Raw genomic sequence first — 19,030 nt, 5'->3', positions numbered from 1 at the left:
CTTCTTATTTTAGTGCCTATCCGTTTCGGATGTTGGCGACCATCATGGCAATCTGTATTTTGCAAACTGCGGCTCTGAAAAGATTTGTGGTTCTTTTGTTGAACCACGTACGTAGATTTTTCAGCCAGGAAATTATTTGTCTTCCTGGTCCTCGTTTTCTTTCTACTTTTGCCTTGAAGAATTAATTGCAACAACCTAAGGTCATTTTGTTTTTCATTTCGGCAATTTTTTTCTTATATTATACGTGGCTATATGAGGTATTATAAGTTTTTCTGTGTTTCTTTGATTGTTTTAAAGTCAGCTTTTTGTCCTCCCCGGAAATCTCAATATTCACTGGATAAATCAGTCCGAAATTTTGAATAATTCCTAGTCAGCTGGTGTTACTTTATTATTATAATTAAACATTTGAATGTTTTAAACAATGCCAGATTTAAAATAGAATAAAAATCGTATAAAAATAATTCAAAAGAAATTTACTCCTTAAATAAACACCACTTATACACCGATATGAGTAAATCAAACTTAAATACTGATAAGAAATAAAATATTTATACGAAACTTATAAATTTAAACGATTTACAAATACTTGAATCTTAGCGGCAATTTTGGTGGTGATAAAAACATGGTTTGATTACATAACTTTTACAAATACACAACACTTGAGAGGGCTTGACGCCAAACATTTTGAAATTAAAAGAGGTGTCTCGTGTAATTCATGTGTGGCCTCTTTATCTCTCAAACAGTTTTGAATGCTTTAATCTTGGTGTCAATAACCGTAATGTTTCATGTCTAATAACAGGAGTACCTGTATCTCCAAGTAGATGAAATCCTCTTTTTTGTCAATTTATCTGTTCATATTATAGTGGTATAAAACTTTATTTTTATTAGGATAAATGTATTATTAGGATAAGTAATATAGACCTTATAACTTATGGAAACCACATTAATATTCCGTAAAACCAAGAATATATAAAAGAACAGATTTTTAATAAATCGCGAGCAGAGAAAACAGTGCCCGCGAAAAAATAGGAATATAAAAGGAAGTCCAAAAACCGAAACATTGCTGAAAGAATCTATAGAAAAGGGGTGAAACCATTGACAAAAATCAGTTAAAGTACTAAACAAAACGATGGAAAGACTTTTAAAGTTCAAAACAAAAGAAAGATACAAAACTGTCAAAAATAATAAACGTTTGAAGGTGTTGAAAGGAAAATTAAATAAAAGCAATTGCGAAATAGCTAAACTGAGAAACCGAAAGAAAGATATCTCATCTAAAATGTATATACGAACTTATGAATAAAGTAGGAGAATTCTACACCGAGTTCTTCTTCTTCTTCATCTTTTTATGTAGATATGACTTTGTCTGTTTCTCAATGTACCTCCAGTAAGTTGTCATTCCATCGTATTCGTGGTCTTCCTACTGATCGTCTTCCTATTGGGAAACCGTCTATTGCCGTCTTTACTACTCTATTTTTTGTCATTCGGCTTATATGATCGTTCCATTCTCCTCTTCTGTTTTACCCAGTTCTTGATTTTTTCCACCTTGCATATACGTCGTATATCTGTACTTCTAACTCTGTCCCATAGTGTCTTACCATCAATTTTTCTAAGTGTTTTCATCTCTGCTGTTTCTAAAATTTTTTTTGTCCTCTCTGTGTCAGGTCGTGTTTCTGCTGCGTATGTCATTATTGGTCTGATGACTGTTTTGTAAATTCTGCCTTTCATTTCTTTCCCGATATTTTTATTTCTCCATATTGTTTCATTCAGGCAGTCTGCGGCTCTGTTTGCTTTATTCACTTAATCTTCCACTTTAGTTTCGAGCTTTCCGTAGCTAGATAATGTGATGCCTCCATCACTTGTTCTATTATCTGACCTCTCAGCTCCAACTTACATATTGATAAACTTACTGTTGTAACCATGCATTTCGTCTCCTTTGGGAAAATTAACATGTTAAATTTTTGGCGGTTATATTAACGTTGTAAATCCTCTTCACTTTGAGAGAGTAGTATTGCGTCGTCTGCGTAGCAGATTACTTTTAGTTCTTTTTCTCCCATTAAGTATTCTTTTATAGTTCTTATTTTTTTTATTATTTCATCCACAATCAGGTTGAACAATAGAGGACTCAGGCAATCTCCCTGTCTTATCCCATTGCCAGCTTCAATAGGGTCGGTTAGTTCTTCTTCTACTTTTACTTTTATTGTGTTATTTTGGTAGATATTTTAGATTACTTTGATTATTCCTAGAGGTATCTCTCTTGTGTTCAATAATTGGATAACGTCCTTTAATTTGACCAGGTCAAATGCCTTCTTAAGGTCCACGAAACCTAGATATGCTGGTTTGCTGTATTCTAATGATTTCTTTTGCACTTGCCTCATTATAAATACATATGTATATGTCTGGGATGATTGCGGGTCGGATTGAGTAGCTCTGCGGTTACCACAGCCGGTCCCAAACCCGGAGAAAATGTGGAGGGTGATTAACAAGGTTAGCAACTTTCCAATCGTAAAAACGAATACTGCTCAAAGAAACAATATACACGAGTTGTACAGAAGAAATTTATAGGGTCAGTTCTTTGACACTTTGACACTAATGGACGTTTTCACTACTATTTTTTTATTTTTTTCCTCTTTTATGTTTGCCATTTTCTCTTCCGCTGATTTTCATATATTAAATTTCACTTGATATATTTTTAGCACAAGATTTCCTTCTTCTATTGCTTTCATCCGATGAGTTATTTTAAATAATATTCATTGATTGAATTAACTTTAAATCATCTGCAAATGGATGATTCACTTGGTAATGTCTTACAGAAGATTTCCACACTCACAAAAAAAAGTTTTTAATAGAAATACACAAAAAAATTAAGTATTGTTTTTGATATTAATAAATAGTTTATTTTTCGATGCATCTTACAATAAATTTAAAATATATTTACGGAAATAAAGTTATTAAAAAAATAAGTATAAAGCGTATATAATTTCATTCGATGAGTTTAGTCTTTTTTGAAGATAAGCGTTCCTGAAGCTTTGGGTGCCTTATAAAGCTGAAACATAAGAAATGAATATATTACTTAATTATGTTTCACCAAATTAAAATAGTATTACTCTATTGTAGTATAGTATTGTCTTATTGTTTATATAGAATCGTATTATTTGAAAAACTGAAGCGAGAAAATAGTCAAATGTTACTAGCGAAAACGGGAGTATACATGTTTGTTTAAATTGCAATTATCCTACAACATTCAAAAAAGAACAGCTTTTAGATCAGTTCTCAAATTATTCGTTTATTGAAACCTAATGTAAAATTAACCTTTGATTTTTTGGTGAAGTCACCAATGGGTATTAAAACCACGTGTTTCCACGGAATATTTAGGTATAACATACTAAGGCAAGTTTTCACCAAATATCGTAAAAAAAAATTTTTTTTGTAAAAGATAAAAATAAAAAATCAAAAACCTAGTTTTTTAAATTTTCCACAAAAATTTTGAGGTTATGTGAAAAAAGTGTAAATACAAAAGTTGTGGATCTTTTTGTTACCTACAACTTTGCCATTTAACTTTTTTCCATAGCACTTGTAGTTTCGCCAAAAACCGCGATAAACTGATTTTTACCCTTAACAAATCACACCCTCCCACTTCCCGACCTCGGATGGAGTGGAATTTATTTTTTCTTTCATTTTTAGCATATTCTCTTCTTTTTCAAATAGGTTTCATTCTACTATAATTTTTTTTGGTTTCAAAAATTATCGACCCTGGTCTACAAGCTTTCAGTTATTTTTTGAAAAACATTTTAGTAAATCCTTACCAGAGGAGAAAAAATACACTACGGAAAAATGTTATAATATATTTCAAAAATTAAGCGGGAGTTAAAGGACAATATCTTGTATATTATCGTAGAAGAAGCGACAGATGTATGCGGCAGGTATATAGCTTATTTGATGATTGCGAAAAATGCAAAAAATTTTGACAAATCTTCCGCTGAGGGTGCGGATATATTAGAAAAAGCAGTTCATAGTGTGATGTTAGGAGACATGGGCTATAAAAAATCATCACAGGCATACGGTATTCTTTAAATAACATTTGAACGGCATGTGGCAAAATATAGAGCTAATATAGGAGATACTATATTAATAACTGAACAATAAAATTAATTCATACAATATATTAGGATAATGGAAGAGCGATTTTACGGTCTTACATCACAGGAAGCTGAAAAAAACAAAATTGAACACAGGTTTAACACAACTAATGGTGTGGCAGGAGTAGACTGGCTTAAGGGTTTTTTAAAACGTCATCGCGAACCTGCCTCCGCAGCCAGAGCTATGGGGTTCAATCAAGTTACTGTAAGCAGTTTTTTTGTTCTACTGAAGAAAATGTACAGTAAATACAAATTAAATCCTCAGAGAAATTTTAACATTGACGAAACAAGTGTTTCTACCAAAGCCAAGAGCCATTTCAAAATTCTAGCATCGTCTGGCAAACGACAAGTAGGGGTGATGACTACTCCAGAAGGAGGCAAATTAATGACAACAATTGTTTGCTTTAGTGCTGTTGGCAACTACATGCCTCCCATGTTTATTTTACTAAGAAAGCGTATGAAGCCAGAATTACTTGATGAAGTCCCAGCTGCATCTTGGGGGAAATGCCTTGAATCGGGATAGATACAAAGTCTCTTTATACTCTAGTTAAAGTGTTTTAAAGAATGGTAACATGCTACAAAAGACGATGATGTACTTTTGCTCTTAGATGGACATGCCTCATGTGAAATATGTATAGGTAATCGATATTACCCGCGAAAATGGTTTGATTTTGTTGTGCTTCCCTCTACATTGCACACATCGTTTACAGCCGTTAGATGTAGGTTTTTATTAAGCTACTGAGTAAAGTAAAAAAAAATGGCTAAGAAGACACCCAGGTCGTGTGATGACTCACTCACTCATTCCATATGGCAACATAATTTGGACTGGTATTTGTAACTGCAGCCACAATGGCCATTACGATAATTGCATATAGATCAACAGGAATCTGGCCTATGGATCAAAATGTTGTTAGCGATGCAGATTTTGCGCCAGCTGAAACTTAAACAGCTGAAAAATTAATCCATGCTCTACAAATTGTCTTCCAGCGTTCAACAATTTTCAAGTAATTAAATTTGTTGTTGAGGAGACACGTCTGCCGCCGACAGTAATAATTACCAATCTGTCAACTCCGGAACAAAGATCTCCAAAACTTGGGTAAGGCTTTCCACAACCTGGATGTTCTTTGCAAAATGATTCTCAAGTAATTAAATTTACTGTTGAGGAGACACGTCTTTCGCTGACAGAAACAATTACCAATCTGTCAACACGAGAACAAAGATCTCGAGATTTTAAGCAAAACTCGGATAGAGTCTTCTTCTTCTTCTTTAAGTGCCCTGTCCGTTGCGAACGTTGGCTATCAACATGGCAATTCTGATCTTGTTTGCGACGCTTCTGAATAGTTCGACCGATGTGAGCCCAAACCACTTCCGCAGATTTTGGAGCCACGAGTGACTTCTCCTGCCTGGCCCTCGCTTATTCTCTATTTTCCCCTGGACAATCAATTGCAGCAGACGATACTTATCGTGTCTCAATACGTGGCCTATATATTCAAGCTTTCTTTGTTTGATTGTGCTCACGATTTAGATAGAGTCTAGATACTATATCTGCTGCTTCAACTCCAGTAAAAATGGTCGGGTTCTCATACCCGTACCATAACCAAATTGGAATCCAGTGTACAGTCTTTTGTGTGTTTTTTCATTGGTTAAAAAAAGAAAATAAAAAATAAAAAATAGAAGCAGCATTTTTCTGCTTACCTCATGATTTCTCTTTAAGAAATACTTAATATTTGAACATAGCTCCGAAGATGGCTTTCTAAGCCGAAAGCGCTCAACTAGGAATTAATGTCTTGTACACACTTTAAAAATACTTCCTTTTTTGATATTTTAATAAGTCATTTACCTATATAGCATGTATGTCAAGATGTCTGCCTTTTTTAATAACATATTTGCCCATACAAGCGCCTTTTTTCAATTTTTGTTGCCTATAAATCCGAGTTCTACTCATAAGCCAACATGCCTGAAACCAGTTTCTTCTAAGACAACTGTCAAATTGGTTTTTGCCACCCAGCTTATATCTATTAACATTGACCACTCCATTAATTCCCATTACAAGCAATTATGGCTTCATCCCATATTATTCCATGTGGTTTAATCCCATATAAAATAACATTTAAAATAAATATGTCAGACAATGATTATTATGTATATATCTACTTACGATTTCTAAGCCAGTGGAAGTAACATTGTACGTTTTAGTTGTATCACCATTTTTGATCGTAAGAATATCATTATCGATTGAGGCCATACTCTGAAAACAAAAAAATATTTTTATATAAAATTATAACATTGTAGTAACTTTCCATTTTGAAAACAACTATAAAATCATCAGTATAATATCACTAATGACAAAATATTTATTGACAAGAATCAGATTAATGATATAGTACAATAATTTAAAACCATCATGTGAAATATTATTGGGTTAGAAACTCTTGAGATATTTAGATATCCTTAAAAACGATAAAGGAGATATTATTACTGATATGAAGGAAAGATTGTGTCATTGGACCAATTACATCCAAAAGCTACTTATTGATGAAAGAGAAGAACTATCATTAGAAACCAAAGAGGATACCGGACCACCAATATAACGGTAAGAAGTCATCTTTGCCATCAAAAACATAAAAGAAGGCAAAGCTACCTGACCAGATGATGTGCCCATCAAATTACTAAACCTTATTGATGAAGATGTTATTGATGTAATGGTTGAACTCTTTAATCTAATATATCAGACTTCCATAATCCCCAGACAATGGCTGCAATCGATCTTTGTGACAATGGCGTGTATTCTATTATGGATGATTTTTAGCAGGGTTTTTAAGGTATGTGACATTAGACTGATCGTTCGATAATCACTTCATTCTTTGGCATTTATTTTCTTTGGTAGACAAATAAATGTTGATGTCAGCATTTCACGTGGAATGATTACTGTGGAATAGATTGTGTTCAGTAGTTGGACTAAAAGATCTATGTTTTTTTCATTGACCAGTTTTAGCAATTTACTTGGTATTCCATCTGGACCAGCAGCTTTATTACTTTTCATGGACTTTACTGCATGCATAACTTCTGACTTTGTTATTTCGGGTCCCTCGTCTTTACTCTGATTATCTTCATATGTATTTTCCTGTCTCTGGTCATGGAATAATTCCTCTAATTTTTGTTCTGTCTCCTAAAAATTAAAATGTTTTCTTGTTTGTCCATTAGTATGCTTAAGGTTTTTTGTTTTGCTACCCCAGCTAGTTCTTTACCTTTCTTATGGAGGTTGAAGTTATCATACTTGGTTTGTAAGTCTTCCATTTCTTAGCATTTTCCAGCGAAATAAGTTTCTTTAGCTTCTCTTATTTTCCTTCTTATTTGATTATGCAGCTGTTAATACTGAGTTATGTTGATATTCTTTTGCCTTCTTCTGTCCTCCATCATTTCCAAGATTTCTTCTGTCATCCCATCTCCTTTCTTGCATCTGGTTGTTGTGAGTTCTCTGCGACTTGGTTCGATAATTGCATTTTTAAAGAATTGCCACTGTTGTTCTACATTACCATCAATTGATTCCGGTGTTAATTCTAGATTTGCATTAATTTCTTGTTTCAGTTTTTCTTTGACGTCTTCTGATTCTAATTTTTGTATGTTTAGTTTATCACTTTTGTAGCTTTTTTGTATCTTTTTTAGATGAGCTTGTAATTTTGCTACAAGATGATTGTGGTCCGATGCCACGTTTGCAACTGGGTACACTTTCACCGATTGTATTGCGTTTCGGGATCTGTGGTTTATTAAAATATAGTCAATTTGGTTTCTAACGATTTTATCGACCTTATCAGCTGGCGATTTCCAAGTGTAAAGGTGTCGTTTAGGCAGTTTGAAGAAAGTATTCATTACCGCAAGATTATGTCCTAGGCAAAACTCTATAAGGCGTTCTCCTCTCTCATTTCGAACACCATAGTCCATATGGTCCTAGAGTAGAGTCATATCTTCCTTCTCCAACTTTCGGCGGTTGGCGGATAAATCTGAATAAGGTTTAATTTCCCATGTTTTGTCATCATTTGTATTAGCATAATTCTTTCCGATATTGGTATAAAGCCTACAACTGATTTTGCAACTTTTTTACTGACATTAATTGCTTCTCCTACCGATGTTGGCTGTCGGTACTACTAGAGTAGAAAAGTCGACCATTAGTTGTATTTAGTTCGCCGGAGTCGAGCCATCTTGTGTCACTTATTCCCAATATGTCGATCTTAAGTCGCATCATTTATTGTTCTATGTTTCTTAGTTTACCAGCCTCATACATGCTTCTAACATTCCATGTCGCTATTTTAAAAGTTAAATTTCAGGGATTTCGTTGGTTAACGACATGAGGAGCCCTGCCATCATTGTTATTTCTCCCCCTGCCGAATCTTGGCATCCGAGAGCCATAACGATTTCTAGGGGTACTCTACGAGTCTTTAATGCAATGGTTCCCCGTTGCCTTCTACATCCTTATGCCAATGCCTTATGTAGAAATATTAAAAAGCAAAAATATTGACAGTCGTGATATAAAAATTATATCTTATCTATATTGGAATCAAACTGCCAAGGTAAGGGTTGACAACCATCAAAATACAGAGAGGAGTCCACTAGGGTTGCGTGCTGTCACCACTACTCTTCAATAGCAGTATTTAAAGAAGCGCTCTCAGATTAAGCAGAATGTATATCAATCAATGAAGAAGTTTTGAACAACTTGCGTTTTGCAGACAATACAGTAATAATAACGGATAATAACAATGATTTATAGAACGTAATGCAACGACTTAATGAATGTGGTCATGAATACGGACTAAGGATAAATTTGAAAAAAAAAACTGAATGCATGATCACGACTAAATCAGCGGATGCAAACATCGAATTGATTGTTGAGGATACTGTAATTGAGAATGTGGATACCTACAAATACTTAGGAACATGGATAACATCAAATGTAGACCAAATCAAAGAAATTAAGACACGTATTGAAATAGTACGTGCATCATTCGTTAAACTTAAAAAGTTAAGTTTCTTTGTTGTCGGAATATAAGGTTAGGAATACGCTTAAGTTACGTATTCACTACTCTTCTTTATGGCTTGGAAGCATGGACATTAGAACAAGTGCATCTAAATAATTTAACAGCCTTTGAATTTTGGTGTACAGAAGAATCCTAAGAATATCAAACCCAGAAGTTACTAGAAGAATAGGAAATAAAGCTGAAATAGTGTTGACTATCAAAATAAGAAAGTACTTAGGACATGTGATGAGAGGGCCAAAATACTCACTATTGTACCTTATTATTATTAAGGCAGGCGAAAGAAAGCGAAATGTGGGAAGACGAAGAATATCGTGGCTATGTTATTGACCAAAATGAAGTCAATTTGATTTCTAACAATTCTGTCTTTTCTGTCTGCAGGTGATTTCCATGTGTATTGTTTTCTACGCAGAATTGTACAAGTCTATATCCTCTATTATTCCTAGTACCTAGATCGTATGCTCCTATGTGGTCTCCTTCAGCACCACGACCAATTTTAGCGTTAAAGTCACCCATGATCATCGTTATCTCACATCTTTTTGTCAGTCGCATTATTTCATCTATGTTGTTATAACATTTTTTGATTTCTTTCGATTTCGATGGAATAACCACATAAACAGAATGGGGGAGACCCGTGTTGTCAAAATAGCAAGAGATAAGTCACCAATCGGTAGAAGTATCGGACGACCGCGCAAAAGATGAAGTGACAACCTTCCGTAGAGGTATTAATCCACCAATGAACAAGCAGAATTGCTTATAAAGAGGAATAAGAAGAAGAATAACTTAACTAGATCTAAGAAAACAGAGAACAAATTAAAAGCTGAAAAAGTGCCAGGTTTAGACAAAATTATACCAAAAATGGTCAATAATATTAGAAAAAAAAAATAAATGGATTAAAGAAATCATGATTGGTCTACTAAGAATACATATATTCTCTAAACTGCCCAACCTATTACTTTTAAAAGCTCTTTCCACTTTTAATTTATATAATGATTATATAATTTAATACAACCTGCTTTTATGATTATATAAGTTATTCTAAGTTACGGTATATGATTATTTTATAATAATTTCTGCAGCTTGGACTTGTAAATACCTACGCGTAGCTGGAGCTAGTTATAGACCGTGTTAAAGATATTTTAGAAAATCCTAAAGAAAAAATTGCTAATTTCAAAATAAAATTTCATCAATACAAAACGATTAAATGCTAATAAAAATAAATATTAAAAAAAAAAACATACCGGTACTGGTTTTCCCATAATAATTTCATCAAATTCTTCTCCTACGGTGAAGGTGGTTGATTTCACACGGTCACCGTGTTTTTCGTTGATGGTAAATCTATCACCATCGCTTATAAAGTCTACTGTAAATACTACAACATCTCCAGAATATCCTAAAATTTAGTGAGCAATTAGCATAACTAAAATAAATAGTAGGTTTTATTTTAGAATTTTAGAAAGTATTTATTCCTGGTGTTCAAAAGTTAATTAAAATTTAATATAAATACAGTAAAATAAAAAAATGAAGACTACAAAAACAATGGTCGACTTTCAAGCTGTGAACGATAGAGCAGTTCTCCTTAAACTATAGAATAAATCACATAAACGTCATTATACAAGCCAAGCATAAGGAGCTGTAAGGATGTAGAAGGAAACATCCTAAATGATACGGCCTCAATCCTAAACAGATGGGTTGAATTTTTCGATGCAAAATTTAATGGCCATCATATCGAAGAAGCAGATAACACCCTGGCAAATCGAAATGATTGGAATCCTTTCAACCCAAACGAAAGACCACCTACCATCGAAAACGTTGCCCAAGCCATTAAAAAGCTTAAAAATAATAAATCACCTGGAATTGATCAAATTTGCAGTGAGCTCTACAAGAATGGTGGCGATGCCCTACTACAGACACTGCATAAGCTTTTACTTCTTGTTTGGCATAATGAGACCATGCCTTGTGAATGGTCTCAAGGCGTGATATGCCCGTTACATAAAAAAGGTGACCAGCTCCAGTGTGACAACTATAGAGGTATAATCCTGTTAACAATTGCTTACAAAATACTAGCAAATATTCTCTACGAAACTCTGCAAATATTAAGCTGGATTCACTCCAGAAAAATTAACAATTGACCAGATTCATTCAATAAGACAGATTCTCGAGAAAACATTAGAATTCAATATTGAAACCCATCACCTATTCGTCGACTTCAAGGCCGCATACGACAGTGTCAAGAGAACAGTGCTATACCAATCAATGCATGAGTTTGGTATACCAGAGAAACTTATCCGACTAACGAGAATGACAATGTCTAACTTAGAAGCCACTGTTAGAATACAGGGAGAGAATTCTAGATCCTTTGAGATAAAGGATGGACTCAGACAAGGGGATGCTCTGGCTTGTCTCCTATTTAATATTGCCTTAGAAAAGGCAGTCCGAGATACACGAATTAGGGATGGCGGTACTATTTACAATAGATCGATACAAGTCTTAGCATATGCTGATGACATTGACATAATAGGGCGTAGCAAGCGAGATGTTGAGCAATATCTCCTAGAATTGGAAATAGCGGCGAAACAGGTCGGTCTAGTCACCAACGAAGACAAAACCAAGTACATGTTGGTTACAAAGGATGCGATAGCAAATGAGGAACGAGAAACAGTCTTTGGAAGTCATACCTTTGGACGTGTTGACAACTTCACATACCTTGGGTCGCTATTGACTGCTACCAATAAAACAAGCGAAGAAATCAAAAGACGAATAAATCTTACAAATAGGGCATACTATGGACTCAAAAGCATTTCCAATCAAGAAACATTCAAAGAAGAACTAAAATTATTATATACAAACCATTGCTGAGGCCAGTCTTCACATATGGAGCAGAAACATGGACTCTAACGCAGAAAGATGAAAGACTTTTGGGAATATTTGAGCGTAAAATACTTCGCAAAATATTTGGAGCTATAAACGACCAAGGGCAGTGGCGCAGAAGATATAATTTTGAATTGTATCAGCTCTTTGATGAGTCAGATGTCATGACGTTCATTAAAACACAGTGACTTAGATGGGATGGACACATAATACGAATGCCAGAAAATACGATTGCTGAAAAGCTAACCAAAGGAACGTGTATGAAAGTGTATTAACCTTGTCGTTTGACTATATGCAGAACCTCCATCTTCCCGAAATTCCCGTACAAGATCTGTTTTACCTGACACAATCGACTGTAAACATGTTTTACGAAGGCCATGGAAGTAAGAGTTTTAACGAGGTGTGTTTTTTCTTGCTGCATTATATAAAAAACTATGTTCCAGATAGAATTGAAGAACTGCTTTTATTTTGGGACAATTGCGCTAGGCAAAATAAAAACAATACTGGTATCAGAATGTGTATGACATTAGTTAAAACAAAATTTAAAAAAGTTGAACAGATTTATCTCATTAGAGGGCACTCGCTTCTGACTTGTGATAGGGATTTTGGCACTGTCAAGAACTTTTGAAGCGTTTCGACAGAATTTTTCCTCTACACGAGTTTACTAAATTGATGATTACGTCAAGTGTGAGTAGAAAATTTACTGTAATGGAAGTAAAAAATTCTGACATTTTGGATTTTAAGAATTGGTGGATCAACTTATAAAAGGAATGTCGTTTCTCTAGAGACAAGCAAAAGAGGCATACCAAGAAATCAAAAATTTTCGGTTTTACTGTTTCACCACTATAAGCATGATGCCTCTAAACCACCTGGCTATCTCAGTAATTCCCCCTATACTAACAGCCCTTTTAATGTTAACATTGTTCACCTTAAAATGTCCATTGCGGGCATCGTAAGATGGCTGTCAGATAAGGCATATAAGAGCAAGATTTCGATTAAAGAAACCAAAATAGATCACATTAAACCGGTGTTAAAATATATTCCAGAAAACCATCAACCATTTGAATCACGTATTTCAGAAACCCCAAAAATCACAAATTTATGAAATTACAGTTTTCTGTAATTTTTGGTAGCATATAGGTATACGCCCCAACAGTAAACAGACACCCCAAAACTCACTAAATTTACATTCATTTGTTGCCAGTTGAAAATTTCATGTATTGCAGAAACACCAAAACTCCAGGAATTTTGGTGTTTCTAAAATATAATATTTAAACACACTGATTTTTGACATGACAGGAGGTTTTGAGTTTTTTAGGTTATGCACATTATTTGTGATCTCTACATATCGTTAGTTGTTATTACAGTAAAAATTAATAATAATTTAAGTAATGGAAATTGAAAATGAGTCTTCAACGCGCAAAAAAGGGTGGAATACGTAATATCAGTGAATATAAAAGAAAAGTTATTAAAAACTCTAGAGTTAAAGGGTCTGCCTATAAACGCTGGAGTGGTGCCTTGGCGCCTGAAGTGAACCAAGGACTAGACTGCAAGTAAGCCTTAAAGCTTTAAAATATTACTAACAACTAAACAATATCTAATATTTTATTATCATAATTTTAATGATACTTATTTTTAGATGTCGCCAAAAATGCTTTTTACGAATTTCTGAAGAAACACGCATTTAATTATTCCGAAACTTCAGGAGCCTTAACACCAAGAATGAACAAGATTGTTTGCTACAATCGCTTATTTCAGTGCATGAAGTTGCACGTCGAAGGCGCATAAAACAAGCTGATATTTCTTGCATGCCTGATAGACTAGTTTCTTTTGAATATACAATTCAGGGACCAACAGGTACAAATAAACTCTGTAGAAAAGTATTTATTGCCATTTTTGGCATTACCAATGATCGGTTGCGTCGCTTAACCACGTTAAGACGAGAGGAGCAAGTTCCTATAGATAAACGAGGTAAAAATCAATCTGGCAATGCGAAGTCAGGACTTGTTATATATTCAATTATACAACATACTGCTTCGTTTCTGGTCAAAACTGCCCATTATTTAGTAGAGAACTGGTAGAGAATATAGGTGTTTAAATGAAAAATTAAATATTTTTATAATGTATAAGTTATTTAAAGAGGTTCACACAGAACAAAACGTTAAATATTCATATTATAAAAAGATTTTTAAAGAACAATTTTCATTATCTTTCGGTCGCCCACAAGTCGACACCTGCTCTACACGTGAAGAGTTAGAAATTAAAATAAAAAGTAAATTTTTAAATGAAACAGCAAAAAGAGTGGCACTGGCAGAAAAAACTGTTCATAAGAAACGGGCAAACAAATTTTATAACAAACTTAAAACCATTTCACAACTTTGTAAAGTAGATGATAATGTAGGTGGTATTTGCATTGATTATATGCAAAACCTGCAACTACCGGTTATTCCTGTCCAGGAAACATTCTATTTAAGACAACTTACTGTTAATGTTTTATGTATTCATAATCTGAAAGATGATAAGATAACATTATATGTGTATCATGAGGGAACAGGAACTAAAGGGCCTAATGAAGTTGTATCATTTTTATTACATTTTCTTGACAGCAATCCAGAATTTAAAAATATTAAACATTTTCACTTCTTTTCTGATGCATGTGCCGTCCAGAACAAGAACAATACAATAGTTAGACTTTTTTCTACATTAGTTTCAATCAATAGATTCAAAAAGATTGAACAATATTATCCCACACGGGGACATTCATTTCTACCGTGTGATCGGGATTTTTCCGTTCTTAAAAATAAAATTAAAAAATCAGACAAGATTTACACGTTAAAAGAGTATGTAGAGCTTATCATAACATCTAACAAGAGGAAACCGATTTACTGTAGTTCTGCCGATTTCTGATAACATATAGAACTTTAAAGGATGGTGGTCCGCGTATTTTAAAAAGACGATGCTCTCCAATGAATCTTTGGGCAGAAATATTCCAAGAGATCAAAAAATTGCTTTTAAATAAAATATCCAACTTTCGACACTTTATTCATTCGAGTAATCACGATGGAATTGTTATTACAAAAGAGTACATAGATGGCTTGATAGATCATTCTTTTCGGCTATGAAATAGCAACAAGGATGTTATTAGTTTCCCTACAAGAAAAGATTACACAGAAGGACATATTCCTATTAATATCAAGAAGACGCAAGACTTGTGGAAAACTGGAAAAGTATCTACCGGATAATGAAGAAGTCAAGGACTTTTACGGAGAAATTTTTAATTTGCCAACATGCGAGGTAGATTCAAATGTAATAATACAACCAGATAAGTGATTACTACTGATATATTATTCTGTATGCCCATATTTTTGAATAAATGTTTATATAAAACATGTTTTCTTATTTTTATATCCTTGAAAAATGTGTATATTTCAAAAACCCCAAAAATCCACAAAAGTAAAAAAGAAAAAAAAACATATATAAAGTTAAAATTCACCACTTTTTTATGCAAACTGATTAAAACACATTAATCTTATGATTTTATTACAAAAGCACAACAGGTTTTTTAAAATATGTCATGAAATAAGGTTTTTTCTAATTTCTCAACATTTTATAAAAATGGAATTATGGGGTTTCTGAAATATGTATTTTATTTTATAAGATATTGTTAACTGGTCAACTACAAAATAAACGGAACTAAGTTATACCCTTCCATTTTTATTGAGTTTTTGCTAAAAAAACATCATTTTTGGAAAAAAAAATTTATTTTTCTGTAAGTTGTTGAAAGGGGTTAATTGACATTTACAAAAAGAACAATTATTCAAAAACAAAAAGAAAAAATGACCTTGTTCTGCTATAATATAACTACTTATCAATATTTGATTAGGTTTACTCAAACACAAATAATCAAAATTAAGTTAGTCTAGCTTAGAATAGTTTTTTACGTTTTTCTCAAAACTTGTAAAATGTCGCTTGCCTCCTTTCAACAGTAATCGATTATTATTATAATATTAACAAGAAATAACTTTGTAAAAAACTTACCCACTGCTTTCAAATAATCTGGAAAGGTGCCTTTATCGGAAACTGTGTAAGAACCTGAAGGAATCATTGTAAAACTGTTTTATCTTATTTAACTTCCACTGCAAAAAGACCGGCACTAGTGCCTTTTGATGGTCGCTGTTAAATATATACGAACACTCTTATCATTAAGTTTTTATTTAGTCATGTAAATAGTTATCAGTGATAATTTTTATGGTTGGGTTGCTAGTTTGAAACATCGTGACTTTGTGCTTTTTAGTACAGACCATTTGACATTAATAAATTGGCCCAATTGTTATGAAAGATAACAAGTATATGAAAATATAAATTAAGGTCTGACATAAGAAAACATTTCTATTATTTTTACTAGTTTACACATTAGTTTAATGTTCCAAATGATAATTTTAGAACTTTACAATTAAAAATGAAGAATGATTTATCTTATTGTTAGTAGGTACTGTTCTGAAGCTATTTTCTTGTTAGTACAGTCACTGAAGGTTTTCACTCCGATTTCGTTGGACCTCCATCGATTTTCATGAAAATTGGTAAGTAGTTAGAGGATACCTTAAGAAATAAACGTGTCATGCTGTCAACTTGCGCTTTTACCCTGGGGGTGGATGCCACTCCTCGGAGGTGGAAATTGTTTTATTAAAAATAACCCCAGGAATCGATAGAGGGACCAAATTTAAACAAAATTTATCTAATAAGTTATTAAAATAAATCAATACTTTTTAAGGTACTGAAGATCAAAGATTTTGATTTTTCGTGAAAAAAATGCATGTTTTAAAGCGGTTTTTCATAAATAACTCAAAAACTATAAGTTTTTATAAAAAAGTTGTCATTATTAAAATTGAAGATAATAAAAAGTTGAATAAATTACTTGCTTGAACAACCTTCTAATATTAATTCAAAGTGAGTTATAGGTAATTAAATGTATTTTTTTTTTATTCGGCGAGTACTCAAATCTGAATATTCAAGCTTAAATAACGGGAAAACAATGCATTTTTTAAAATATACTTATTGAACAATTTTTAAAGTACTCATAAATACCTATAATAAAATGAGCTCTAGAAAAAGTTAATAGCATCGAAATTAAGCAAGTTATGATGAAAATAAAAGGACCCTTTCGAATTTTTTTAAAAAAAGTGAAAAAAAAAACATACGCCATTTGAGCATGTGGTTAGACTATCAAAACTATTTTATGGCATCACTACAAATTAACTAAGGCGACTGGCTTTCGAAATGGCTGAAAACCATCAAATCAAACACAAATTTAACAAAGAGACCAAGTTGGCCGGAATAGATTGGTTAAATGGGTTTATCAGCAGGCATAGAATTAGTTTAAGAAAACCGGAAGCGACTAGCTTAAACACGGTCAAAGCATTTAATAAAGACGAAATTGATTTGTTTTACAAAAATTTAGACACTGTTATGACTAAGTATAATTTTCCACCGAACCGTATCCATAATATGGACGAAACTGGAATTGCCACAGTACAAAAACCGGGAAAAATTCTTGCACCAAGAGGGAGGAGTTACGAGTTGGGAGCGTGGCAAGAATATCACTGTAGTGTGTGCCATGAGCGCTTCAGGAATATATACGCCCCCAATGTTTATTTATCCAAGGAAACAGATGTCACCTTTGTTGCAGCAAGGAGGACCTCCTGGAGCAATTTATAGATGTTCATACAATGGGTGGTCCAACGAAGATTTATTTTTAGATTAGCTGAAATATTTCCAGAGAACCACTAAGTCAATTGAAGAGGACCCTGTCCTTCGGTTAATGGATAATCATGGAACCCATATTTCTTTGCCATGGTATGACGTTTGCCGTTCAAAACACATTCACGTTGTGTCGCTTTCACCCCATTCCTCGCACAGACTTCAGCCCTTAGATGTATCTTTCTACGAGCCTCTTAAGAATGAGTTCAATAAGGAGTGCAATAATTTTATGAAAACAAATTTTCATCAAAAAATCACTCCATACGATATTGCTTCGATATTCAGGGAAGCTTACTTGAGGATTGCTACCCTTGAAAAGGCAGTGGCAGGATTCAAAGCATGTGGAATTTTTTCGTTTCAACCAGATAAATTCAGTGAAAAAGATTTTGCTCCTGCTCATTCAGTCATAGAGCAAATAATTGTTGAGGACAAGGAGGAAAATTCTGAAAAACTCAATGATACCTCTACTAATCAGGCACCTATTATTGAAAATCCTCCTGAAAGTCCTGCTACTGCTACTGCTATCGAGATTATTAATCGTAGTCAACCGGGGACATCGTCAGGAAAAGTAGATTTTTCAAAAAGCATTCTCGACATTTCACCAATGCCAACTAACAGGACCGATCCTAAACAAAAAGGTCAGGATAGAAAGCAACATTCTATTATCCTGACTTTGACACCAATGAAAGATATTCTGCAAGATGCTAAAGAAAAAAGGGAGTTGAAGCAAAAAGCGAAAGCAGTGAAACGAAATTTTATAGATTGCGAAAATAACAAAAATATTGGAAAAAAATGAAAAAAAATTTAAACAAAATAGAAGGGCGTTTATATCTGAAGACGAGCTTTCTAAGAATAAAAAAAACAAAGAAAATGAAGAAAACTATCAAACCAAAATTCGATTTTGATGAAACATCGTCAGAAGATTTTGATGATGATAAACTTTGTGATGATGATTCAAATGATGATATCTCCCTACCTACTGTGTTTGCCGATGAGGAGAAATGTTTAATTTGTGAAGAATTTGGAGACACTGAACTTCGGTATCGCTGTACACTTTGCTCGAAATGGGCTCATTTTCAATGCAGTGGAAAAGACAGTGGTCAAAAATTATGTTTGTGACTTCTGTGAATAGAAGAGTAGGTTGTTTTTAGGTTATGTTTTCATTTATCATTCATTATACTGTTATTTTTTTATGTTTCCAAATAAAATTTCAATAAAGATATTTGCTTAGAACAT

General features: G+C 33.4%; 1 protein-coding gene across 1 annotated transcript; it reads right to left on the bottom strand.

Annotated features, from left to right (window-relative positions):
• Positions 1-2,868: 2,868 nt before the first annotated feature.
• Positions 2,869-16,241, bottom strand: LOC140435470 (uncharacterized). The gene is made up of 4 exons (XM_072524203.1): positions 16,076-16,241; positions 10,408-10,559; positions 6,295-6,384; positions 2,869-3,043 (listed from the first exon to the last, which is right to left on the bottom strand). The coding sequence occupies exons 1-4, from the start codon at positions 16,140-16,142 to the stop codon at positions 2,993-2,995; spliced, it is 360 nt and encodes a 119-aa protein (XP_072380304.1). The 5' UTR covers positions 16,143-16,241; the 3' UTR covers positions 2,869-2,992.
• Between the last annotated feature and the right edge of the window lie 2,789 nt (positions 16,242-19,030).

The sequence above is a fragment of the Diabrotica undecimpunctata genome, chromosome 3 (assembly GCF_040954645.1).
Source record: "Diabrotica undecimpunctata isolate CICGRU chromosome 3, icDiaUnde3, whole genome shotgun sequence".
Lineage (NCBI taxonomy): Eukaryota > Metazoa > Arthropoda > Insecta > Coleoptera > Chrysomelidae > Diabrotica > Diabrotica undecimpunctata.
This window is presented reverse-complemented; position numbering and strand designations above follow the sequence as displayed.